Source organism: Hyperoodon ampullatus (genome assembly GCF_949752795.1).
Source record: "Hyperoodon ampullatus genome assembly, chromosome: 14".
Classification (NCBI taxonomy): Eukaryota; Metazoa; Chordata; class Mammalia; order Artiodactyla; family Ziphiidae; genus Hyperoodon; species Hyperoodon ampullatus.
Genome location: NC_136927.1, coordinates 25,593,100 through 25,618,149, shown reverse-complemented (window position 1 = coordinate 25,618,149; position 25,050 = coordinate 25,593,100). Strand labels below are relative to the sequence as shown.

Here is a 25,050-nt window from a genome sequence, read left to right as displayed (position 1 = left end):
ATTCCCTGGCGGTCCAGTGGTTAGGACTCCGAGCTCTCACTGCCAAGGGCCCAGGTTTGATCCCTAGTCGGGGAAGTAAGATCCCACAAGCCTTGCAGCATGGCCAAAAATAAATAAATAAAACAGCTAACTTTAAAAAAAAAAAAGAATCACCTGGAAGGCCACTCGTAAAGCGCCGATTGCTTGACTACACCCCTAGGGTTTCTTGATCAGTAGGTCTGGGGTGGACAGATTCCCAGGTAGCTGCTGGTGCTCATCAGGAGACCACACTTTAAGAACCACTGTCCTTGGCCCTGGTGGGGGCAAAAGATGAACGCAGCCTGTTGTCCTGCCTTCCCTGGCTCTCCCTGCTGTCACCTCCCTGTCCTTCCTGTGCACCTGCCTGCTGCCTTCCGCCCCACCCAGACAGGTGGGGGACTTGACTGTGGTCCCCAGGCCTTAGCTTGCATCCACACTTGCCTTTGCCTCAATTCTAACAGCCAGTTGTATTGATGGAAAGGGTTCTTGAAGAAGGAGCATTCTCTTGAAGTACGTAGCTAAATCTGAATCTCCCATCTGAGTCTTCTATAGGGGTCTTTCTCAGACTAAAAACAGTGTCTTTTACATTATTCATCACTTTTTGTACTGTTTAAGTCACTTGTTCTGTCAGTTATATTTAGTGAACTTTCTTAGTGGAGTGAAGGAGCTAGAGGCATGTATTATATGCTAATAAAAAGGGGCATGGGTATTGCCCATTAAATTAATGAGGATTTTGTTGGGTTTTTTTAAAAATCCAGCTCTAGGCCAAGGACAGAGTCCAGTGTTTTCTCCCATCAGTCAAACCCTTTTTTAACATGAGTGTAAAGCCAACTACAGAGCAGACCAGCTGCATCGTACCCAGTCCACCTGGTCCACATTTTCCACCTTGCCTCAAGGACACCATGAAGGACTGTCAGTTGCTGTGTTTAAAATGCATAAACTTTATCCCCAGGTCTTCTAGGTGTCCTGGAACACCAAGAAAAGGAAAGAGAATGTCTGTCATGATTTAGAATGATAGGGAAAACTTGTACTACCCAGATAGCTGTGAATGACAAAAGATACCTCCTTGTTTTTAAGCTTTGGCTTGAAACTTAATGGTCAAGGGTGCCATTTGGTGAGGAAGGTGGTGGGTTCCATTTTCAGCATTTGATTCAAATGACTTAGAGCAGGCTGGAACAGAGAGTATGAGAGTGCATATTCCAGCAAGGATAGGGGAACCTCTGAGCCAGTTTGCAAAGGTGGCTGCAGATATGACTTCCAGGAGACTGAAAATACTGAAAGGATAACACAGGTCAAAGTGAAGAAGCTGCAGAGGATCTTAGAGCTGAGAGAAACACAAGCTGAAAACAAGAACATGAGGTAATAAATGAAGAAAGAGGACTTCCCTGGTGGCGCAGTGGTTAAGAATCTGCCTGCCAATGCAGGGGACACAGGTTCGAGCCCCGGTCCGGGGAGATCCTGCATGCCGTGGAGCAACTGAGCCCGTGCGCCTTAGAGCCCGCGAGCCACAACTACTGAAGCCCACGCACCTAGAGCCCATGCTCCACAACAAGAGAAGCCACTGCAATGAGAAGCCTGTGCTGCAACAAAGAGTAGCCCTGGTTCGCAGCAACTAGAGAAAGCCCGCGTGCAGCAACAAAGACCCAACGCAGCCAAAAAATTAATTAAATGAAGAAAGAGGCGTTGTTTAGCCATGTCTCATGCAAGGAGAGTTAACAGAAGTGCAAGAACCAAGAAGAGAGATTTGGGCAAGGTAAAATTGTCTATAAAAGCATGTAGCAGCTCATAGCTCTAGGGGTTGTAGGAAGGAGCAAGCTGTAGGAAGTGAAGGTAAGCTGAACATACTGTCCACCTGAGTGTTTCAGTCACAGAAGGATCATAATGGCCTGCAGTTAGAAGGCGTGGAGAGAAGGACGGGCCAGGGTAGAGAAGCAACGGGGGGGAAAGAGGTTCAGGAGAAGAATCCATGCACTGGGAAAGATTGGTTCCAAAGCTCAGGTGAAGCTTTGAAGAAGCGGGGCAAGGCCTTTCCCTGCTGACGGTAAGAAGAGTGCAAAGGTGGTGCAGGGCGTGGAGCTGGGAAGGGGAGGTGAGCACCAGGATGCTGACTCCTGCAGTCGAGGAAGGTGGCTGGCTCCGTACTTACTGCTCCTGTTAACTTGCCATGGATCCCAAGGTGCTTTAAATTGGCATCTCAAGGCCTAGGACTCGAGGTGGCTGATCAGGAACTGTTGCAGGATCTGAAGATAAATGCCTTCTCACTAATGGAATTGTAAGCTCAGACCTTCTATCAAAGCAACAAGGAAATGATTTGGAAGATTTGCCATAAACCATATGAGTCATACTTCTTGCAGTGGCAGTTGAGGATTTTAAAATGCCTGTTTAAACTTATGAACACTTTTGAACAGTGGCATAATAAGAAAAGGCACATTTTGCCTGCACTACCGCTGGCTCTGCAGTGGTGGTGTCAGCACACCACAGAGCAGTGTTCCTGGTGGTCTGAGGTGAGGCTCCCCAGGTTTATGAGGAAGCGGAGCCTGTGGGGCATTCAGGATCTCACCCTGTCCTCCCCCACCCCACCCCCCCACCTTGAACTGATCAGTCTCTCTCTTTTTCAGGATAGGATTTTTGGGCCTTGGCCTCATGGGAAGTGGCATCGTCTCCAACTTGCTAAAAATGGGTCACACGGTGACTGTCTGGAACCGGACTGCAGAGAAAGTAAGCATTCATAGTGGTGCTTGTTGGGTGGGGTGGGACAGAGCCTTGACCCTTGGGGTAACTAAGGATAGGAATCGCCCTCCTGTCTCTCTTCATCATTCTGCATGCCATGGCGTAGAAGCCAAGCTCTTAGTTCAGGCAGGTGGGGATGTAGATATACCAGTGTAGGATGTTATAGAAACTGAACATTTAAAACACCCAGGGGTATAAAATGAAGTGGAAATTTTCCCCTCTCTGCCATTACCTGAAATAAGTGATAGGAAAAAAACCTGTCAGGTTTTTCCATGCACATGCAAGAGGTGTGTGTGTGTGTGTGTGTGTGTGTGTGTGTGTGTGTGTGTGTGTGTGTGTGTGTGTGTGTGTGTGTGTGTGTGTGTGTGTGTGTGTGTGTGTGTGTGTAATGAATTCATTGATATGGAGAGTGTGTGTGTGTGTGTGTGTGTGTGTGTGTGTGTGTGTGTGTGTGTGTAATGAATTCATTGATATGGAGAGTGTGTATCAACAGATCTGCTTCGTCCTTGTTAATGGCTGCACTATGTTCTGTGTTTGGATTGTATTAACAGCACCATGCAAGAGGTGTGTGTGTGTGTGTGTGTGTGTGTGTGTGTGTGTGTGTGTGTGTAATGAATTCATTGATATGGAGAGTGTGTATCAACAGATCTGCTTCGTCCTTGTTAATGGCTGCACTATGTTCTGTGTTTGGATTGTATTAACAGCACCATGCCGTAGAACATTCTGTGGTGAAAGAGATGTCCTGTATCTGCACTGGCCTGTGGTAGCCACTGTCCACATGTGACTCTTGAACACTTGAGTCATGGCTAGTAGACTAAAGAATTTTAAATTTTGTTTCACTTAAAAATAGTCTTCTGGGCTTCCCTGGTGGCACAGTGGTTGAGAGTCCGCCTGCCGATGCAGGGGATACGGGTTCGTGCCCCGGTCTGGGAAGATCCCACATGCCGCAGAGTGGATGGGCCTGTGAGCCATGGCCGCTGAGCCTGCGCGTCCGGAGCCTGTGCTCCGCAACGGGAGGGGCCACATCAGTGAGAGGCCCGCGTACCGCAAAAAAAAAAAATAGTCTCCTGTGGCTAGTGGCTACCATATGGGACAGGACAGGTTTAGAAGTTCTTAACCTAAGGTGGTCCATGGATTCAAGGGGTCTGTGCATGCCCTGAAATGGAATTCCAAGTCTTTTGTAATGGAGAGAGGCCAGGCTCCCATCAAGTTCCCATCCAGGAAAAGGTAAAGAACCATAGTCTAGGACTTACCTGGTGGCGCAGTAGTTAAGAAACCACCTGCCAGGGCTTCCCTGGTGGCACAATGGTTGAGAGTCCGCCTGCCGATGCAGGGGACATGGGTTCGTGCCCCGGTCTGGGAAGATCCCACATGCCGCGGAGCGGCTGGGCCCATGAGCCATGGCTGCTGAGCCTGCGTGTCCAGAGCCTGTGCTCCGCAATGGGAGAGGCCACAACAGTGAGAGGCCTGCATACCAAAAAAAAAAAAAAAAAAGAAACCACCTGCCAACGCAAGGGACACGGGTTCAAGCCCTGGTCCGGGAAGATCCCACATGCTGCAGAGCAACTGAGTCCGTGCACCACGACTACTGAGCCTGTGCTCTAGAGTCTGCGAACCACAACTACTGAAGCCTGTGTGCCTGGAGCCTGTGCTCTGCAACAAGGGAAGCTACCACAATGAGAAGCCCGTGCACCACAACGAAGAGTAGCCCCCACTCGAAGCAACTAGAGAAAGCCCACACGTAGCAATGAAGACCCAACACAGTCAAATAAAATAATAAATAAAATTAAAGAAAATAAAAAACCATAGTCTAAGTACTAGAAAACTAAAGCACTGTACTTGCCAGGAACGAAGAGACCAAGAAAGAACCAGCCTCTTGAGGAACAAGGTGTGGCCAAGCATGTATTTGTGAAATGATGGGGTGAGCATCCCATGTGTGCAGCAAGGTGAGAGCTGGAATGAAGGGAGGTAGTAGAGCTGGTGGATTTGAATTAACAAAAATGTTCTAGGCAAAGTAAGAAGTTCACTTTGTTAAAACAGCCCTTTTCAAGAATAATGAGGAACTGGTTGGAGAGTTGAGGGAGCCTGGGAGAAAGGACACTGAAGGCCATGCTAAGAGATGTGGGCTTCAGGTGCTGGGCACTGGGTAGGTGCTGCGGGGCCCTGAGTCAGGAATGAGATCTCAGAGGCCCTGTCGGCAGATACTTCTGATTCAAGGCCAGGGTAACCAGGAAATCCAGACATGCATACTTGCAGAACATCGGTAGAATCTAAGGGTTTGCATTACAAGTATGTTCCCATTTGATAGAAGTGCCTCCGGTCATCCTGTTTTCTTGATTGGAAAGCTTAATTGTTATAAACATGGCCATTCTTTCCAGATTAATTTATGGGAGGACAGTAGAGCAAAGCAATTATGAACTTGGGCTTGGAATCAGACAGCTCTGCTGCTTACCCTCTTATTTCTTTCAAAAGGAAGAACCAGAAGAAAACAAAATTAAATATTAATATAGACCTTTTTAAATCACCAAAGAAAAAGGTGAATTTTTTTTAATAAATTATCATTATTATTATTATTATTTTTTGGCTGCGTTGGGTTTTCATTGCTGCGCACAGGCTTTCTTTTAGTTGCGGTGAGCGGGGGCTACTCTTCGTTGCGGTGCGCAGGCTTCTCATTGCGGTGGCTTCTCTTGTTGTGAAGCACAGGCTCTAGGCGCACGGGCTTCAGTAGTTGTGGCTTACGTGCTCTAGAGCTCGGGCTCAGTAGTTGTGGTGCATGGGCTTAGCTGCTCCGTGGTATGGAGGATCTTCCCAGACCAGGGCTCAGACCCATGTCCCCTGCATTGGCAGGCAGATTCTTTTTTTTATTATTTATTTATTTATTTTTGGCTGAGTTGGGTCTTCGTTGCTGCATGCAGGCTTTCTCTAGTTATGGCAAACGGGCTACTCTTCATTGTGGTGCACAGGCTTCTCATTGCGGTGGCTTCTCTTGTTGCGGAGCACGGGCTCTAGGCATGCGGGCTTCAGTAGTTGTGGCACACAGGCTCTAGAGCGCAGGCGCAGTAGTTGTGGTGCATGGGCTTAGTTGCTCTGTGGCATGTGGGATCTTCCCTGACCAGGACTTGAACTCCTGTCTCCTGCATTGGCAGATGGGTCCTTAACCACTGCACCACCAGGGAAGCCCAAGATGAATATTTTTTTAAATTAATTTTTATTGGAGTATAGTTGTTTTACAATGTTATATTAGTTTCTGCTGTACAGCAAAGTGAATCAGCTGTACCTATACATATATCCTCTCTTTTTGGATTTCTTTCCCATTTAGGTCACCACGGAGCATTGAGTATAGTTCCCTGTGCTATACAATAGGTTCTTATTAGCTGTTTGTTTTATACATAGTAGTGTGTATATGTCAGTCCCATTCTCCCAATTCATCCCAGCCACCCCATGAATAGTTTTTGATAATACTCCTCACAACAAAAAATAAACAAAAAAAAAAAATTGAAAGATACGCCAACTAGTTTATTTTTTGGAATTTAAAAATTTTGTATTTCTAAAAACTTCCCACTACCCTAACAATTTTTGTGTATTTTCCCCTAGTTTTTGTGGGAGCTTTTGGGGGTTTTGTTTGTTTGGTTTTGTTTTTTTTGAAGTATAGTTGATTTACATTAGTACATTAGTTTCAGGTGTACAGCATAGTGATTCAGTATTTTTATGGGTTATACTTCATTTAAAGTTATTATAAAATGATGGCTATATTTTTCTGTGCTGCACAATATATCCTTGTAGCTCATTTAGTTTATATATAGCATATAGCAGTTTGTACTGTCCCCTGCTCCTATTTTGCCCGTCTCCAATTCCCTCTCCTCACTGGTAACCACTAGTTTGTTCTATGCGTCTGTTTCTTTTATTTATATTCATTTATTTGTTTGTTTTTCAGGTTCCACATATAAGTGATAGTGTAGCGTGTTTGTCTTTCTCTGTCTGACTTATTTCACTAAGCATAATAATACTCTCTAGGTCCATCCATGTTGTTGCAAATGGCAGAATTTCATTCTTTTTATGGCTGAGTAATATTCCTCTGTGTGTGTGTCTGTGTATGTACCACATCTTCTTTATTCATTCATCTGTTGATGGACACTTAGGTTGCTTCCATATTTTGGTTATTGTAATGCTGCTATGAACATTCGGGGTGTGTGTATCTTTTCGAATTAGTGTTTTTGTTTTCTTTAGGTATAAACCCAGGAGTGGAATTTCTTGTTAAACAAATAGTATAGTAATGATTTAAAGATTTTTAAATAGCTCACAAAGAGGAAACAATTAATAAACAGAGGTATTAAAGAGATTCAGTAATCAGGAGTAATCAAAATATATCAAGCAGAAAATTGCCATTTTGGGCTTGTTAAATCATCTAGTAGGACAAATTTTTAATGTATTTATGTGTACTTATTTGTTGTTTTTAAAAAATGTGCTCTGTGTTGGTGATTTGAGACTTTGCTGGAGATCATTATAAATGGACACAGCCTTATTCGAAAGCCATTTGTCTACATTTTTTTTTTTTTTTTGCCGTACGCGGGCCTCTCACTGTTGTGGCCCCTCCCGTTGCGGAGCACAGGCTCCGGACGCGCAGGCTCAGCGGCCATGGCTCACAGGCCCAGCCACTCCGCGGCATGTGGATCTTCCTGGAACGGGGCACGAACCCATGTCCCCTGCATCAGCAGGCAGTCTCTCAACCACTGCACCACCAGGGAAGTCCTGTCTACATTTTTTAAAACCATTTTCAGAGCCTGCTATATTCTACTTACAGAGATCTAAATTCAAAAAATAGAAGAGATGTATATTTGTTGGGGTCATTTATAATTAAAATCAGGCTAGATATTGAACTGCAGGAGAGCCATTAGGTAAATTCAGGTGTATCTCTCAGTGGAGTATCCTTCAGCCATGCATTATAAACAGTAAATATGAAAGTCTATAATATTGATAGATGTAATCATATAAAATATTAAAAATTAGATGCAAAATAATAGGTCCAAATTATTCTAAATACTTTTTTTAAATGCCTTTAGAAAAAGGAAATACAGCAAAATGTTAATGATATATTTTGTTATGAGATGTTCTGGTGATTTTAATTTTCAGAAAAGAAAAGTTAGTGCTTATAGACGCCCCGCCCCCTAGAAACAATTCAGTAAGGAATGGCAACCTGTTAGCCCCAACCCTGCTTCCCCAGCTCACAGGGCACTGGGTAGATTTCACCACAGCCAAGACAGCGACAGCCACAAAGAGCTGCTGCACACAAGTACTATTCACATCCTGTTCTTCATTCAGGAGACCTTCAGCAGACGTTTGTTTTGTGCTTCCTGTGAAGTAGAATGTGGAACATCCTCCTAGGCAAGACTGGGGACTTCCCTGGCAGTCCAGTGGTTAAGACTGCGCTTCCACTGTAAGGGCGTGGGTTCAATCCCTGGTCAGGGAACTAAGAACTCACATGAGCGCGGCCAAAAAAAAAAAAAACACACACAAGACTGTGCTTAAGGGGCTCCCGTCCACTTCCCTGAGCAGTCAGACTACCCGCTGGGGTCCCTGGCTCACAGTCTCAGCCTCCTGCCTTGGAAGGCCACTCCGGAGGACTGGGCACTGCATCTCTGGCCTGGCTGGTGTGTGTGTTGTGCACTGCCTGCAGCTCACATTAGGATCTGTGACTTTTGCAGTGTGATTTGTTCATCCAGGAGGGGGCCCGCCTAGGAAGAACCCCCGCTGAAGTCGTTTCAACTTGTGACATCACGTTTGCCTGTGTGTCGGATCCAAAGGCAGCCAAGGACGTAAGGATCCCCTCCCTCCCCTCAGCATCTCAGGTTGTGGCCGGGAAAACTGGCTGGCCTCCTCCCCTTCTCCCCTGAGCACTGAGTGAGTGTTTGCATTGGGGGAGGGGTGGAGCTGTGGATTTCCCATTTGGGGGCCATCTCCCATTGTGAAGGGTGTTTGCATAGATTGAATACAGACTTCCTTTAATTCAGAACAAAGAATGAAATTGACTAGGGTCCCTAAGGTCTGTGCTGAAATGTGAAATGGTTCCTGACAGGCTCATGTATTCCTTTTGAGCTGGAAGCTTTGGTGTGCCTGTGGTCCATGTGACAAGTTCCTATGTTTAGCTATCGCTGTATTTGTATGCTTTAGAAGTTCAAGTGCAGTAGTCATCTTGTTAAACTCATGACTGGACTAATCCAAGTAAATCCAAAGAAGTCCAAAAAAATAAATAGTGAGGTTCCATCTTTTAAATGGGAGGTTTTTAATAAAAAGAAACACACATGTTCTTTTTGAAGATAAATGGGAGCATACCATAAATTCTCCTCTTTCCCTTGCTTATTTACATGCTCTTCCCTTTTGAGCCTTAATATTTAGCTTCTATTTGGGAAATGAACCAAAAAATCAGCAGGACACTGACCTTAGGTCTAAGGGGCTCCTGGGTGTCTGGCTGGGAGCCTGGGCTATTGCTTCTCCCTTGTGTCCCCACAGCTGGTGCTGGGCCCCAGTGGTGTGCTGCAAGGGATCCGCCCCGGGAAGTGCTACGTGGACATGTCAACAGTGGATGCTGACACAGTCACCGAGCTGGCCCAGGTAGCGGCCTCATTCAGGCTGGCCCTCCAGCATCCTTTCAGTTGGAGCCCAAGACCCAGGCTAACCATGCCAAAGTGTGGGCAACTTAGTTACTCTAGAGCCAAAGCCAGAGACTTTGGGACTAGCCTGTCTTCACTTTGTGTCTTCAAATCTACAGCCAGTCTGAGTGGCTGTGAAAGGAGACTTGTTTCCTGGCTGGGATGGGCATTGGGTCCTATAGCTGCCAGCCTCTCAGAAGCCATCTAGGCTGCCAGCAGGGCCTTTTTGATTTAAGCAGCTTTCTACAGATACTAGCAGAGTATTCCACCACGCTGAGCCACTGGGCCCAAGTGAGGGGGTGGTGATTTGTGGCCCACGTGCATTCTAAGGGTGGCTAAAATCAAGGTAGGACAGTATCTTTAGGAAGTGTGGTCGACCACGCCATTGGCGTTGTCATGTTGGTTATAGTCTTTGGTCTTTGTGAGAAATGCCAAGTAAATGGGAGCCTATGAGGACACCCCAGCTTCTCTCTGTCTACTGCATGTGATTCAGGCACCTGGTGGAGGACAGTCTGCTGACCCTCCCATTGTCAGTCCAGCACCTTGGTACGGGCGTCAGCTTTGGGGCCTCGGCGTGGAGGGTCAAGTGCTCCTGCCCCAGTATGCTCCTTGCTTCCTGCCCAAGACCTTCATGAGAGGCAAGCCCTCCAGAAGCTGTGACTTTCCTTTCCAGGTGATTGTGTCCAGGGGGGGCCGCTTTCTGGAAGCCCCGGTCTCAGGGAATCAGCAGCTATCTAATGATGGGATGTTGGTGATCTTAGCGGCCGGAGACAGGGGCTTATATGAGGACTGCAGCAGCTGCTTCCAGGCAATGGGGAAGACCTCCTTCTTTCTAGGTAACATGCCTGCCCACCTGTCGGGCCACTTCAGGCCTGGAGGCTGGGTGGGCCACATCCCCTCTAGACCGCCCTGATGACACCATCAGTCCCGCACGGCCTCTCTGCCTGGGGCCCCCGTGGGAAGGTTTCCTTTGACTTGCACAGTCAGTGCCTGGAAGGAGGAAGAGCAGAAGGGTCAGAGCCAGTTCTGTCAGGGGCAGGTGAATGGGGCCTCCCCTGGGTGTAGAGGTGGGTCCAAGTAGGGGTGAGGGTGGGCAGAAAGTCCCTCCCCACGGGATTCTTGGGACGTGACCACGATTCTTTGCCCTGGGCAGGTGAGGTTGGCAACGCAGCTAAGATGATGCTGATTGTGAACATGGTCCAGGGGAGCTTCATGGCCACCATCGCTGAGGGGCTCACCCTGGCCCAAGTGACAGGCCAGTCCCAGCAGACACTCTTGGACATCCTCAATCAGGGACAGTTGGCCAGCATCTTCCTGGACCAGAAGTGCCAAAGTAAGTTGCCTTTGGCCTCTCTTTTTGCGTTTTAGTTTTGGTTGAAGCTGGGAACTGGGTCAGGCAGATGTCACAGAACAGTGTCTTCTTCAGGGGCTCATTGTGTGTGAATGATGCACCCACTCCAGTCAGTCCAGGCCCCCAGTCAGAGAGCATCCAGAGACATGGTAGATAGGATTTGGGGCTACAGGCTGGGAACTTGTCTCTTGGGTGTCCGAGGGGGAGGAAATGCTAGGTATTGACCCCTGACAGGACTCCAGGTGGTTTCTTATTTAGGATCCTTTCAGTTCTTCTGATGAATGACTTTCCCTCCTCAGATATCCTGCAAGGAAACTTTAAGCCTGATTTCTACCTGAAATACATTCAGAAGGATCTCCGTCTAGCCATTGCGCTGGGTGATGCCGTCAACCATCCGACTCCTATGGCAGCTGCAGCCAATGAGGTAACAGCAGGAGGCCTCGGTGCTAGTCCCAGCAGCCCTCCTTTGTTTCCCTTGCACTCCTCCCTCTGCTTACTTTGGCTTGGCTTGGCTCTGTGTCTAACCTCTCAAGGTGGAATCTTAGGTTGTTGATTTTAGACCTTCCTTTTCTAAGTATATTTCCTCCGAGGCATGCTTACTTCCCTGGGAGTTCTTCTTTGACCTGTGGATTATTTGTCAAATACAAATAAAAACCCTGAAGGGTTTCCTAGATACCTAATGGTTATTGATTTCTAATGTATCTTTGTGATCCAAAATAATATACTACATATGGATTTTAACTCTTTGCATTGATTCAGACTTGTTTTTGTGGCTCAGCAGATGATCTGTCTTGGTGGGTGTGCCATGTTCACTTAAGAAGACTGCGTGTTCTGCAGTTGGGTGCTGTGTTCTGCACATATCAATTAGGTCGAGATGGTTGGTAGTATTTTTTCAGATTATCTTTACTGACCTTTTTCTCTAGTTCTTTCAGTTGCTAAGAAAGGGATGTTAAAATCTCCAGCTGTGATTGTGGGATCATCTGTTTCTCCCTTTAATTCTGTCCATTTTGCTTGATGTCTTTGTTATTGGGCTCTTAGCCATTTATGATTGTTATGTCTTCCTGGTGAATTTGCTCTTTCGTTATTAAGAAACATCCGTCTTGATCTTTGTCTTGAAGTCTGTTGTCTGATTTTCATATGGCTGCTGTAGCCTTCTTATGCTTACAGTTTCCATGTGATGTATTTTTTTCCATCCATTTACTTTCAATCTTTGTTTTAAAATTGTGTCTGTTGTAGACAGTCTATAATTGGGGCTTGCATTTTTATCCATTCTGACAGTGTCTGCCTATTAACTGGATTGTTTAGTCCTTAACATTTTTTTGAATGACGTTTATTAAGCACCTATGTAGGCACTTTTTGGAAACAGTTTTTTAGAAGTTCAGTTTTCTTAATCTGATAGAAGTATAAGCTTAAAAAAAAAACAGCTGAGCAATATTTGTCTTTACCATAGAATTACAATAAAAACTACATTTGGGGCTTCCCTGGTGGTGCAGTTGTTAAGAATCTGCCTGCCAATGCAGGGGACACAGGTTCGAGCCCTGGTCCAGGAAGATCCCACACGCCGCGGAGCCTCTAAGCACGTGTGCCACAACTACTGAGCCTGTGCTCTAGAGCCCGCGAGCCACAACTACTGAAGCCCGCACGCCTAGAGCCCGTGCTCTGCAACAAGAGAAGCCACCGCAATGAGAAGCCCGCGCACTGCAACAACGAGTAGCCCCTGCTCGCCGCAGCCAGAGAAAAGCCCGTGCACAGCAACGAAGACCCAACGCAGCCAAAAAATAAAATAATAAAATAAAAATTTTAAAAACTACATTTTGTGAAACACGTACATACATGAATCACACAGATTCATTTATTTTAGAGACTCTGTCTTCCAAGTGCTATAAGCTATATGCATTTTTGTTCAAGTTAAATAGAGGTCTCAAGTGGCTTGTTCTGTAGAGACAAAGAAGTAAAAATACACAGTACTGGGGAATTCCCTGGCTGTCCAGTGGTTAGGACTCCTTGCTTCCACTGCTGGAGGCCCAGGTTCCATCCCTGGTTGGGGAACTAAGGTCCCGCAAGCCGCACAGCGCAGCCAAAAATAAATAAATAAAAAAGACACAGTACTGTTCTTTTCAGACCTGCCTATTCATAGTTTATAATCTTCTGTCCTTGAATTCTGTGTCTCTGTCCTTCCTTCGTGTGTCTGAACATCTCAGAGTACTTGTTTCACTCTTCCAGTGTGCAGTACAATTTCAGGTTCCTCCTTTCTTACCTTCAGGTTCTCTCTTGGCAGTGGAATTCCTCGTGTGTTGTATAATTTTTCGTTGATCAGTTTGTTTGTAACTGTGGTTACTTCTGAAGGGTTCCATGGTGGCTTGTGTTGGGAGCACTTCTCTGTGAGGTGATTTCCACTTGCCTCTCCCCTGACTACAGGATTCGTTGGCTTGGAAACAGACATATTGGTTAATTTCTTGATGGAGCACGGCACTTTCTGGCCACTGTTTGGAGTTCAGGATCTTGAGGTTAACTGGTCCATTAACATTTAGTCTTTGTCTTGAAGTCTATTGATATGTGGTTGGATTTAGAGCTACTCTTTTATCATTTGATTGCCATTTGTCCCCTCTGGCTTTTGTTTGTCTGTTCCTCCTTTTGGGATATCCCTTTTTTGGGATATTTGAATATATTTTAGAATTCCATTTTATTGGGACTTCCCTTGCAGTCCAGTGGTTAAGACTCCGCCCTCCCAATGCAGGAGGCCCGGGTTTGATCCCTGGTCAGGGAACCAGATCTCACATGCCGCAGTGAAGATCCCGAGATCCTGTGTGCCACAACTAAAACCCAGCGCAGCCAAATAAATAAATAAATATTTTTTTTAATTCCATTTTATCTATTGGCTTTTTAACAGTGCATCATTTTTCTTTTGTCTTTGCTCTAAGGATTGCTATACGCATCCTATATTTCACATCCTAGATTAGACCTCTTTACATAAAATGTAGATCCATTTACCTCTCCCTCCCTCATCCTTTAAGGCAGGGTTTCTCAACCTGGGCACTATTGACATTTTGATGTGGGTGCTCTCCGGTGCACTGCAGGATTTTTAGCAGCATTCCTGTCCTCTACGCACTAGATGCCGGTTGCACCCCCTCAGTTCACAGAAGGTGTCTTCAGACATTACCAAATGTCACTCCAGGTGGGGAGCAAAATGACCCCAGGTTGAGAACCCCTGCTTTAGGGTACAAATGTCCTATGTGTTACATTTGTCTTTGTTTTAAAGCCACCATTGTCAGAATGTCTTGCTTTAAGTAGTCATATGTATTTTAAAGAAATTCAGAGAAAAAATAAGTTCATATTTCTCTAATTTACCATTTCCAGTGCTTTCCTTTCCTTTCTGAAGAATTGAATTTCTCTCTGGTATTGTTTTCCTTTCAGCTTGAAGAACTTGCTTTAGCATTTCTTGAATGCAGGTTTGCTGGCAATGATTAGTTCTCTTTTATCTCAAAAGGTCTTTATTTAGTCTTCATTCTGAGTTGACAGCTACACCTGAGCTGTAGTGGACGTCATGTTTAGAAAAAGAAAAAAATGCAGCCGGCCAACTGTGTGGGAGGAACCTGTGTCCAGCTGCATTTTTTCAACATGACTGGATGTTGTGCTGCCCTTGTTAAACGATGGCTTTTTAATTTTTCTCACACTCTTTCATATTCATCTAGTACCTTTGGGGTGGCTGTTAATTGCCAAGCACCATTCTAAGCTCTGGGGACACAGGGTGCAGCCCCTTCTTTTCCTTGTAGAGCTTACATTTTAATGGAAGGAGGCACAAAGTAAGCACATAAATGTTTAAACAAGTAAGAATTGCAGAAGGTTAGAATTATGAATAAAGTGGAACAGAGTAAAGGGATGGAGGTGTCTGGGTAAAGTGGTGCAGCCGCTGCTTCAGATGGGATGGTCAGGAAAGGCCTTGGAGCTGATTGGGAAGGAGCCTGCCAATGCTGAGGGAAGGACAGGGACAGTGGCCCAGAGAATAACATGGGAAGTCCTTGGAGCAGGAAGGAACATGATTATAACTACTAACAGTGCTGAGCCCTGCCTCTGAGCACTTTACATTCCTCACTCCATTAATCCTCACAGTAACCCTGTTACCTTCTCCATAAAGTCAAGAAGCAGTGGTGGAGGCACAAAGAAACTGAGGCACTTTGTCCAAGGTTAGGCCAGTCAGTGTGGGATCCAAGAGTCACGCCCAGACAGCCTAGACTCCAGAAGCTACCTACCTAACCACATCGAGAATCGCCTCTCGGAAGCAGATCTGTGTCTGTAAGTCAGCTTTGTGGCCAGACTAAGCCCATGTCATTTTTTTCCAGGTGTACAAAAGAGCCAAGGCACTGGACCAGTCTGACAATGACATGTCTGCCGTGTACCGAGCCTATATACACTAAGCCCTTGACCCCACCCCCACCCCCCATCTTCCCTCAGACCCCCTCTTCCTCACATGGAGTTGGGGTCCTGGGACTTAACTCTGGACCAGTCCACCTGTCTCCATCTTCTTTTTTACAGACTTTGAGACTTGCCATCAGCACAGCACACAGTGTCGCTCCTCCCCTGGAGGTCCTGGAGAGGGGAGGGGTGTCAGCAGGATTGGCCTGTGGGAAAGCTCTTGAGCTGGGCACCGGCCTTGGACTAGGTGGCTGTGTGTTCACACACACAAACACACACACACAGACACACACACAACCCACCATACTGGCTCTCGCCCCAGGATAGAAGCTGCCCAGAAACTGCTGCCTGGCTTTTTTTTTTCCCCTTTTTCCAATCTGTCTTATCTCAAACCCCTTCCAGCTGAGGAACTAGAATCAGCAGTGAGAAGTGGAAGTTTTCCCACTGCTTCCCTCACAACGAAGAGGCTGTGGTTCTGTCCACTGTCCCCCACTGGATCCCATGCAGAAAGAGGCTCTGGGCCAAGATGAGCCAGCAGACTGTAAACCGAGGGTCCCATGGGCCCTCCAACCTCAGGTGACCAGCTGATGAGGATTGTCATGTTTAAGCTACCAGTGTGCAACCAACTCTCCATAAATGCCTTTGTGAGCTGAAAAGGGATTGGCAGAGTCAAGCGAAGACAGGGCTCTGGCTTTCCAGGGAAAGCAGCAAACAGCCCGTCCCTAGGTGAGCTTCACAGAAGCCCTCTCCTCGCTGCTGTTTAGCACCTGCCCGGAAGTCACCGTCACTGTGGAGCCTGGGCTGGGATCAGACTTGCTTGCTTTGGTGTAAGGGTGCTCACTCCTCACCAGGCTGTTGTAGTATTTGGATTTGCATTCCAGTCCTTGGGAAGGGGGTCCTGAGGGCCACCACTGAGGATTGAAGAGGGAGGGGGTATGGGTTCTTTCCTGTTTCCGTTACACCACAGACCCTTCACCTGGTTCTGAAGAGCCACTCTGACCCACATCCCCTCACAGCAGTCCCACCTTCTCCAGCCCATCCCTGCATAAGTCCCCTGCATGCCCACCTCTCTCCATTCTCCTCCCCTCCCCCTTTTCCTCTCATGGAGACAGTATTGCTTTCTGTCTCTTCCTTCTTTGGTCCAGACCCAACCTGACCAACGATGACCATTTCTTAGGCTCAGCTCTTGAAACAGGAATGAGTGTCTGCACTTCAGCCAGCAGCTTGGTCTTCGGTGCTTTCAGGGTCCTGGGGTCTGTTGGGAGGGAAGAGGAGAACTAGGCCTGACTGAACCAGAGCTACCTGACCCTCAGAGGCAGATCTAAGACATCCTCAAGACCCTAGCATTTCTCCTTGGATAGGGGACCAGAGGGGCTTGGAATGTGGCATAAGAACAAGGAGAAGTTACTTAAAGGATGTCAATGTTTTCTCCCTCTGCATGGGTTGGATTTTCCAAAGTCACACCGCAGAAGGTCAGCAATTATAGTGAATATGTGATGATAAACATAACGAGGTGGCCACGCTGGTGTGGGGCCCCTCCCCCTCACAGCCTTGGCCCTTTTCCACTGATCGGAACCCAGGTCAGGGGATCTCAGAAGACGTGGGTGGAGGGCAGGGGAGATGCCCGTGGTTTTTGGCACAGTTGTTCATTTCACTGGGATTTTGAATTCTGTCTGAACACAAAGCTTGTGCTAGTCCTAGCTGGACACTGGGGGGTGGGGGTGGGGGAAGATGCTGTAATGAAACTGGTTAGTCAATGTTGTCTTAATATTGTTGACAATTCTGTAAAGTTACTTTTTATGAATATTTGTTTAAGCTATTTCACCTTTGTTTTGAAATCCTTCCCTTTTAAGGAGAAAATGTGACACTTGTGAAAAAGCTTGTAAGAAAGCCCCTCCTCCACCACCCTTTTTTTTTCCTTTAAACCTTTAAATGACAAATCTTCTAGGTAATTAAGGTTGTGAATTTTTATTTTTGCTTTGTTTTTAATGAACATTTGTCTTTCAGAATAGGATTGTGTGATAATGTTTAAATGGCAAAAACAAAACATGATTTTGTGCAATTAACAAAAAGCTACTGCAAGCAAAATAAAAACGTTTCTTGTTAACACAACTGTGACCTTGGCGGTGGTCTGCGCCCACACATCGAGCGCCGTGCGGTGGTGGGAGGGGTAGGGCCAGGCGTGGAGCGGAGCGGCGGCCTTTTCAGCACGGCGACGGGGCTGTAGGGTCCGCGCGTTAGTCCCTCCCGGACCGACGGAACTAGTGGGCCGGAGGCGAGATCGGGCGGAAACAAGGTGCCCCGTCGGCCAATCGCCGGGCGCGGCGAGAGCAAGCTATCGGGCCGGCCAATCGGTGAGTGCGCGCGGAGCAGGGCGCCCTATCAGGGCCGAGAAGGGGCGGGACGAGCAGCCCCGGCGCTCCGGCCCGAGAGTAGCGATGGATACGGCGCCGGAGTGCTTAGCGCCCGCGGCTGGTGCGGGTGGTGTCCCGGGCGAGCCGGAGCGGGCGGGTTCCGGGGCGCTCACAGCGTCGCGAGCTGGAGGCGGGGCGGGCGCCCGCGCAGCCAATCGGCGGCGGGGGGTGGGCCCGGGCGCGCCGGAGGACTGAGCGGCGAGCGGACGGCTGGCCGGTGACGGTCGCTGGGCAGCGAGCGGCGGCGATGGCGACCGTCATGGCAGCGACGGCGGCGGAGCGGGCGGTGCTGGTGAGGCGCGCGGGCGGGGTGGGGCGGGGGCGGCGGACCCGGGCGGCTGACTGCGGGCCTGTCCCCGCAGGAGGAGGAGTTTCGCTGGCTATTGCACGACGAGGTGCACGCCGTGCTGAGGCAGCTGCAGGACATCCTCAAGGTAACGCGCTTTGAGGGCCTGTGCGGGCGCCCACCCTCCCTACCCTCCCCCAGCGCGGTTCCTTCCCCGGCCTCCCGCGGCTGCCGCCCGAGCGCCGACTGTGTACGCAACGCGCGGTGTTCAGACCAGGCCCTGCCCTCAGAGGACTTAGAGTCTAGTCGTGAGGCGGGCAGTAGCAGATAATTACCCAATTCCACAAGCAGCCCTGTGAGCTCGGCGGACCTGGATTGAGCCCGGGGGTCGGGGAAGGCCTCCTTTGAAATTGACATTTAACCTCAGATCTGAAGGACCCAGCATTTTGACCTCAGCCAAGTACTCGATCTCTCTGGGCCTCCCCTTTGCAAAAAGAAGATACTAGTACCGGCCTCAGGGCTGTTGTGGTTTTAAAAAAGCCAATAGAATCACAAAAAAATGTCCAGGCAGTGCCTGGTAAAGCCAAAATTGCAGGTTGCCATGACTACTGTCTCCCCTGACTTTGCTCCCCACTTCCAAACCTTACCCAAGCCAGGAGGGTATCTCTCTGTTCTCTCTCCCGGGTTGGGCACACAGTAAGCTCCCAGGGAGTGTGGAAGGAGCAGGTATCTGGCTCAGGTAGGACCTGAAACTCAGGCTGTGGGGGAGGGGCCCTGGGAGTGGGGCTTCTGGACACATGGCTAGGCTGGAGTGGGTGAACTCTACCCCATTCCCCTCTGCCCCGCAGGAGGCCTCTCTCCGCTTCACTCTGCCGGGCTCAGGCACCGAGGGGCCCACAAAGCAGGAGAACTTCATCCTGGGCAGCTGTGGGTGAGCCTGGGCTGGGTTGGGGGACGGGCTCTTGGGGAGGGGGGACACTTGGGATACCCTCTAGGACAGGTGGCACGGCCCTGCCCTGCAGACTGATTTCAGCTCCAACGTCCAGAGGGTATGCAGTGGGACAGGCTGGACCATCCTGTGACAGCCAGGGACAGCCTGTTGGGAGGATGGGGTGGTGGGAGGGGCAGCTGCAGGCGCTGCTCTGACTCCCACGTGTTGTAGCACAGACCAGGTGAAGGGCGTGCTGACTCTGCAAGGGGATGCACTGAGCCAGGCGGTGAGTCTCCCGGCCCCTCTCCCCTTCCCATGCTGCCACAGGACCTAGTGGGGAAGAGCATGGGGGCCTCCTGCTTATCCCAGCTCTGCCGCCAGCCAGCTGTGTGACTCTGGGCAGGATCCTTGACCTCTCTGGGCCTCAGTTTCCTTGTTTGTAAAATGACACCCTCCCTAACCCGCTCATGAGATTGGTGTGTGGCTTCAGTGACAGGTGCAGGAAGTGGGGAGGAATGCTTTGCACACAGTGCTACCTGGCCCTACCTGGATTCTGGGCCCCAGGAAGCGTGGGCCTTGGCAGGATTAGGCTGGCCCCAGATCAAAGTGCAATCAGCCAACATCTGAGCTCCAGCTGCACTTGACCCTGTGGCAGGTGCCAAGGCCTGGGGGAAGGTCCCTCTCCTCGGGTGGGTGTTCCATCCCTTGGCATGTACACGTGTTTCCCATTTGCCCACAACTACACGCTTCCTCCCAGACGAAGCCGCCTTCCCCTTTCTTGGCTCTTTTCCCTTTCACTTCTCGTGGTTCCTCTTGGGCCTGAGTTCCTGTTTCCTGACCTCCCTGTTCACTCCCCAAATGGCCAGGGTGTTGAGAGGCCCTCTGCCCCATATAGTGGCTGTGGCCTGAGCCACCGTACACACCCCGTTTCTGCCCCCGGCTCAAGGGCTCAGAGTGGCCAAAAGCAGGAGGGCATCCTTCTGCCCAGCTTATCCCTCTCTTGCCCATCAGGACGTGAACCTGAAGATGCCCAGGAACAACCAGCTGCTGCACTTTGCCTTCAGGGAGGACAAGCAGTGGAAGCTGCAGCAGGTAACCGGGCCCTTCCCCAGCCAGGGCTCAGGGGCACAAGGGCAGGCAGGGGCAGTTCCTTGCAGCGCTGAAGCCTCCTGGGCTGGCCACTGTGGGGACCTGCAGCCGCAGCAGGCTTGGGAAGGTGTTTCCTAGCAGCACAGCTGTGGTGGGCAGTGCCTGGTCTCCTAGCCTGTCCTATGTGTAGGCCCCCAGCCCAGCGGGAGCTACAGGGATGCCCTGAACAAGTCAGTCCCTGCCCAGAGCTTCCAGGGGCTTCCCCTGGCTCTTGGAGACCAAGTCCATGCTTCCTAACAGCACCTGTGTGATTGGGCCTGGCTTCTGCCCCCTCCCTCTCTCCTCTCACTGGCCACCAGCTGTTTCCACCTCAGGGCCTTTGCTTGGGCTTGTCCCTCTGCCTGGAGTCCACTCCCTCAGCTTTTCTCATCACGCGAGCGTCAGCTCAAGAGTCGCTTCCCTGGAGCCTCTCCCTCGCCGCCCTCATCACCCTGTTTGTTTCCTTGTGCAAGTTGCATAGTCTGTTACCTTGTGCCTTTGCTCTTATTATCCTCTGTCCTCCTTTGGAAAGTGAGCCACATGAGGCCAGGGACCAAGCCTGACTCACAGCACCCAGCCAGGGCCTGGCCCGCAGGTGGCACCCACCCTGCCCCTCCTAGGAGGATAGACCCTCAGGGTGGGGGCCCGTAGGCTGGGACCCCCAGGGACCGTGGCTGCTGTGAACCTGGCTCCTCCCCCTGCCGAGGCCCAGCCCACTAACTGCTCATTGGGTGCTGTTTTTAGATCCAGGACGCCAGGAACCACGTGAGCCAAGCCATTTACCTCCTTACCAACAGGGACGAGAGCTACCAGTTCAGGACAGGAGCAGAGGTCCTCAAGGTGAGCTGCCTGCAGGGATGGGAGAGCCAGGTTCCCTGACCTCTGACTGGGCCCCTGGAGAGCTCTGCCCCCACATTCTCAGGTGTAACCGATGGTTGACCCTTCACCTCTCAGTGTATACATGTCCATCCAGCCACAGTTGAAAGGCTCACAGCCCAGGCTCCAGAAACAGACCTGGGCTCTGATCCCAGGGCCCCCACTATGAGTTGTGCAACCTCAAGTCACTTACTTAGCTATTCTGTGCCTCAATAGCCTCACCTGTAAAAGGGGGACAAGCTGTAGTGACTGCCAATCGTGATGATGCAGGTAAAGTGGCCTCTAGTAAGCGCTCGGTAAGCAGAAGCTACAGGTTTTAGTACCAGCAACAGAAAAACTTTTGTAATTAACAAAGTGAATTCATGTGGTGTGGAGGGACAAGATGCGCTCAGATGCCCTGAGTTCGTGCTTTAGCTCTGCCCCTGACTTGCTGTGTGTCCTCAGGTGGTTCACCTATCCTCTCTGGACCTCATGAAAATTTGAAACCCGATGGACTAAGGTCTCTCTCAGAACTGTGACCACCCTCTGGGGTGTAATGTGCAGCCCCCATGCCTCCACCCAGTAATTCTGCCTTTCCCTGGAGCCAGGTGACCCCAGCACCATGGCAACAGCTGGATGAATAGCTGGAAGCAGTGGAAACTGGGGCTCTGAGTTCGAGCCAAAGCTTTGCTCCTTGGCAAAGGGAAGGGATGAGTGCAGATGGTTCCACCGTTCCCTAGCTGTGTGACCATAACCCTTTGGAGCCGCAGTTTCCTCACCTGTGAAAATGGGGCTGGTGTCCACCATAAGGCCTCAACTTAGCCACCCCAGTTGTTCCTTGAGGAAACCCTCCCTGGCTCCTTGCACCCAAGCTGAATTAGGGTCCCTTCTTCTAAGCTCCTTCATTGCCTGTACCGTCATCCACAACGCCCTCGTGCCCCTGGGACTAACTTCTGGGATCTTCTGTTCCCCATTGGACCAATACCCAGGATCCCATGCAGTACAACCTTTCGTCCTGCCCCTGACCCCCAGCTGGAGCCCAATTACCTGCATCTTTAACAAGCCCCCTGCTGCAGGGGTTCGGGCCCTGAGACTGTGACCTCCAGGGAAGGAGCTAGGAGCTACCATAACTTTGTTGCTACTGAAACGGGGGTGGGGAGGGGGAGGGGATCAGGACCAGGCCCCGCTGCCCTCACAGCAGCTATGACCAGCCCCCTTCCCCCAGCTGATGGATGCCGTGATGCTGCAGCTGACCAGAGCCCGAAACCGGCTCACCACTCCAGCCACCCTCACTCTGCCTGAGATCGCTGCCAGCGGCCTCACGGTCAGTGGTGCCTCAGGCTGGCCCCTGTTCCAGGAGAGGCGGTCCCCACAGAGGGGCCCAGCTCGTGCCCGGGAGGGACACAGGGGTGCCAGGAGGTCCTGCAAGCCCCAAATTGCCGACAGAGTCCTATTGCAGTTTTCTGGGATGGGATCCTTGGCTTCCATTCTGTGTCCCCCAGATACGTACCCCCCTGATCTGGATCAGTGGGTCCCAAGGCCAGTGGTGCAGGAAGCTATCTGGGGTACCTGAGAAGACACTGGAAACCCCAGTCCATGGGATGGGGACTGGGAGTCCCCGGGGTGGTTGGAGGGGCGGGCGTGGGATGTGCCTGCTCAGCCCCCCTCCCCACAGCGGATGTTCGCCCCCGCCCTGCCTTCCGACCTGCTGGTCAACGTCTACATCAGCCTCAACAAGCTCTGCCTCACCGTGTACCAGCTGCATGCCCTGCAGCCCAATTCCACCAAGGTGAGCACCCCACCGACCCCACCCCAGCCCGCCCCAGGCCCCAGGCCTGACCCAGTCTGATGATGTTCTGCCTAGAACTTCCGCCCAGCTGGAGGTGCCGTGCTTCACAGCCCCGGGGCCATGTTGTAAGTAAGCTGCCTGGGAGGGGTCCCTGGAGCGCCCTCGCCCGTCTGCACCTCAGGGGGTGGGGTTCTGGCCAGCTGAACTGCCCTCAGGGACCCTCCCATCTCCCCGCAGCGAGTGGGGTGCACAGCGTCTGGAGGTGAGCCACGTGCACAAGGTGGAGTGTGTGATCCCGTGGCTGAACGATGCCCTCGTCTTCTTTACCGTCTCCCTGCAGCTCTGCCAGCAGCTCAAGGATAAGGTGGGGACATGGGGGGTCAGGGCTGGGCTGGGCCTCACGCAGATTAGGCCAGCCAAACAGCAGGTTGTTTAGCCCCTTCCTTTTTTGAGCGGCACACCTCTAAAGCGCCCCCTAATCTTAAGGTCTGTCGTACCCTCTGCACACCCCAAACAGGTGGGCCATGGTGTTGCTTGGCAACAGTATCCTCTTCCTGACACATGGCCCTTGGATGACCTTCAAATCTCACCTGGGTCACAGAGGGTGCAGCAGGGGCCAGATCCCCTATAGCACCACCACTCACCGTGTCCCCCATCTCCCTCCTTCCCCAGATCTCCGTGTTCTCCAGCTACTGGAGCTACAGGCCTTTCTGAACAGAGCGCCCAAGAGCCTGTCCCCCTGGGAATGGCCCCTGCCCAGGGAGTCCCTGTTCCACACACACACACACACACGCACACACACACACACGCACACACACACACACGCACGCACGCACGCACCCAAAGTGCCAGCCAGAGCTCGGCACTGTGGGCTATTTATTTCCCTCTTCACCCTGCCCTGCCTGTCACATCTGCACAGATGGGACTGAACACTGGACCCACTGGGAGGAAGGGACACTGGCGTGCTTTTTGTTTTGAACGGGGGAGGTCAGGAAGGCGGAGCTTGGAGGTAGCCTATAGTCCAAGCCCTGCCCTCCCCCCAAGGCAGGAACCTTTGGACTCAGGCTGAGGCCAGGCCCAGGGCTCTCCTTCCTCCCGTCTTCGCAGCCTGTCCTCCAGGATGGCAAGGGGCAGTCACACACCCCCTCCCACCGGAGCCTGAGGAGTGGGTGGTGGCCCTAAGCTCTGAGTTGGGAGGGAAGGAGGACAGAAGCTGCCCACCATGAGCTGTAGTGCCCTTGACTGTATTCGCTCGGCAACCCTGGCAGGGCCTTCAAGAAATAAAGATCATCCAACTTTGCCTGGAGCCCTTCTGTCTGTCTGTCTGTCTGAGTAGGGACCTGGCCAGGGGTCCCCGATAGTCAGGAGCTGGGCCGAGTACCCAGTGACTGAACCCCTGGCCTCCGAGGGCCCAAATGGGATGGTAAATGGGCAGCCGCTGGGTGGCTGCAGCACGTCACCCGAGGTCTCCTGGTGACAGTCATGCCATCTGAAGGTTGTGAGGGACACAGGGGGCATCTGGATGAAGCAGTGGGGGCCTACACTGCCCACCCTGACGGGAGGCTCGGAATACACTCCAGACTCAGGCTTTGGCTGAACAAGGCATTGTTATTGCTGCCCAGCAGGACAAAAGCAGGAGAGCAAGGACTCTCCACATTAAGGCTCCAGGGCAAGGTTATCAAATCCCCCGGCGAGTTTCTGCAAGAGAAGCACAGAGGAGCTGGTGGCTTCACTCCTCGGCCCCCGGCCCACCCCACCCCATCAGGCCTGGCCCTGGTGCTCCGGGCTCACCTTCCGGGACCTGGAGGAGCGGCTTTGGCAGCAGCCACAGCAGCAGCAATGGATGCAGACGACAAGCAGCAGGAGCGCCACGACGCCTGCGGGCAGGATGGGTATCCAGATAAAGCCCTCGGCCTGGGAGGCTGCCGGGGGCCAGAGGCCAAGCCACACTCACCGAGGAAGACGAGGAAGATGATGAAGGCACCAGTGTCCCACTTGGACTGGAACAGCTGGTGGCTCCACAGTTTCCCCAGCACTTGCTGGGCTTTGGCGCTCAGCTCCTGCTCCACATCCTCCGTTGAGAAGGCCATCTCAGCTGGATGGTCCTGGGCACCGCCTGCTCCAGCCCCCCAGAGGGCCACCTCAGAACCCTGGGCTCCTCTGGGGCTGCCGCATCCCTGCCCCCTTGCAGAGCAGCCCTGGCCCTGCCCTCCCACACCACCCCTCTTGGCCCCAGCCCCTACCCCAGCCTCTCTTCCACTTCTCTCCTGGCCCTGGCCTGAGCAATCTCCTCCCCGCCCACTCCCCCCAGCAGCCCCACCCCTGGGCCCCCACCTGCCTTGGAAATCTCCCAGCCAAGCAGGTACTAGGTCCTGGGAATACAGACTACTTCCTGATTCCGGGTCTACACCACCTGAGGCCTTGGCAACCAGCCCCGCCCCCTACCAGTCCGCCAGGGCCAGTGGGGGCACCGACGGAGCTCAGGTGA

The 25,050-nt window shown here is 51.1% G+C and overlaps 2 protein-coding genes across 6 annotated transcripts in view; both read left to right on the top strand.

The window, feature by feature from the left end:
* The window catches only part of GLYR1 (glyoxylate reductase 1 homolog), a gene marked incomplete at both ends in the record, with an annotated part of 34,772 nt that extends 19,611 nt beyond the window's left edge, over positions 1–15,161 (top strand). For 3 of the 5 annotated variants that reach the window (XM_079719512.1, XM_079719515.1, XM_079719514.1), the window contains 7 exons: positions 2,637–2,736; positions 8,451–8,561; positions 9,256–9,357; positions 10,069–10,231; positions 10,549–10,728; positions 11,046–11,170; positions 15,087–15,161. In XM_079719512.1, coding sequence (XP_079575638.1) covers positions 2,637–2,736; positions 8,451–8,561; positions 9,256–9,357; positions 10,069–10,231; positions 10,549–10,728; positions 11,046–11,170; positions 15,087–15,161 — 856 coding nt within the window. The remainder of the gene's footprint in view (positions 1–2,636; positions 2,737–8,450; positions 8,562–9,255; positions 9,358–10,068; positions 10,232–10,548; positions 10,729–11,045; positions 11,171–15,086) is intronic. The other 2 variants (XM_079719516.1, XM_079719513.1) reach the window with 1 other exon arrangement.
* A 2,659-nt stretch (positions 15,162–17,820) lies between these two features.
* On the top strand, positions 17,821–23,868 carry ROGDI (rogdi atypical leucine zipper; the record flags this gene model as incomplete). Its single annotated transcript, XM_079718856.1, has 11 exons — positions 17,821–17,865; positions 17,936–18,007; positions 18,708–18,790; positions 19,022–19,076; positions 19,802–19,882; positions 20,663–20,758; positions 21,999–22,097; positions 22,449–22,562; positions 22,638–22,687; positions 22,800–22,926; positions 23,235–23,868. The coding sequence occupies 11 exons, from the start codon at positions 17,821–17,823 to the stop codon at positions 23,274–23,276; spliced, it is 864 nt and encodes a 287-aa protein (XP_079574982.1). The 3' UTR covers positions 23,277–23,868.
* Between the last annotated feature and the right edge of the window lie 1,182 nt (positions 23,869–25,050).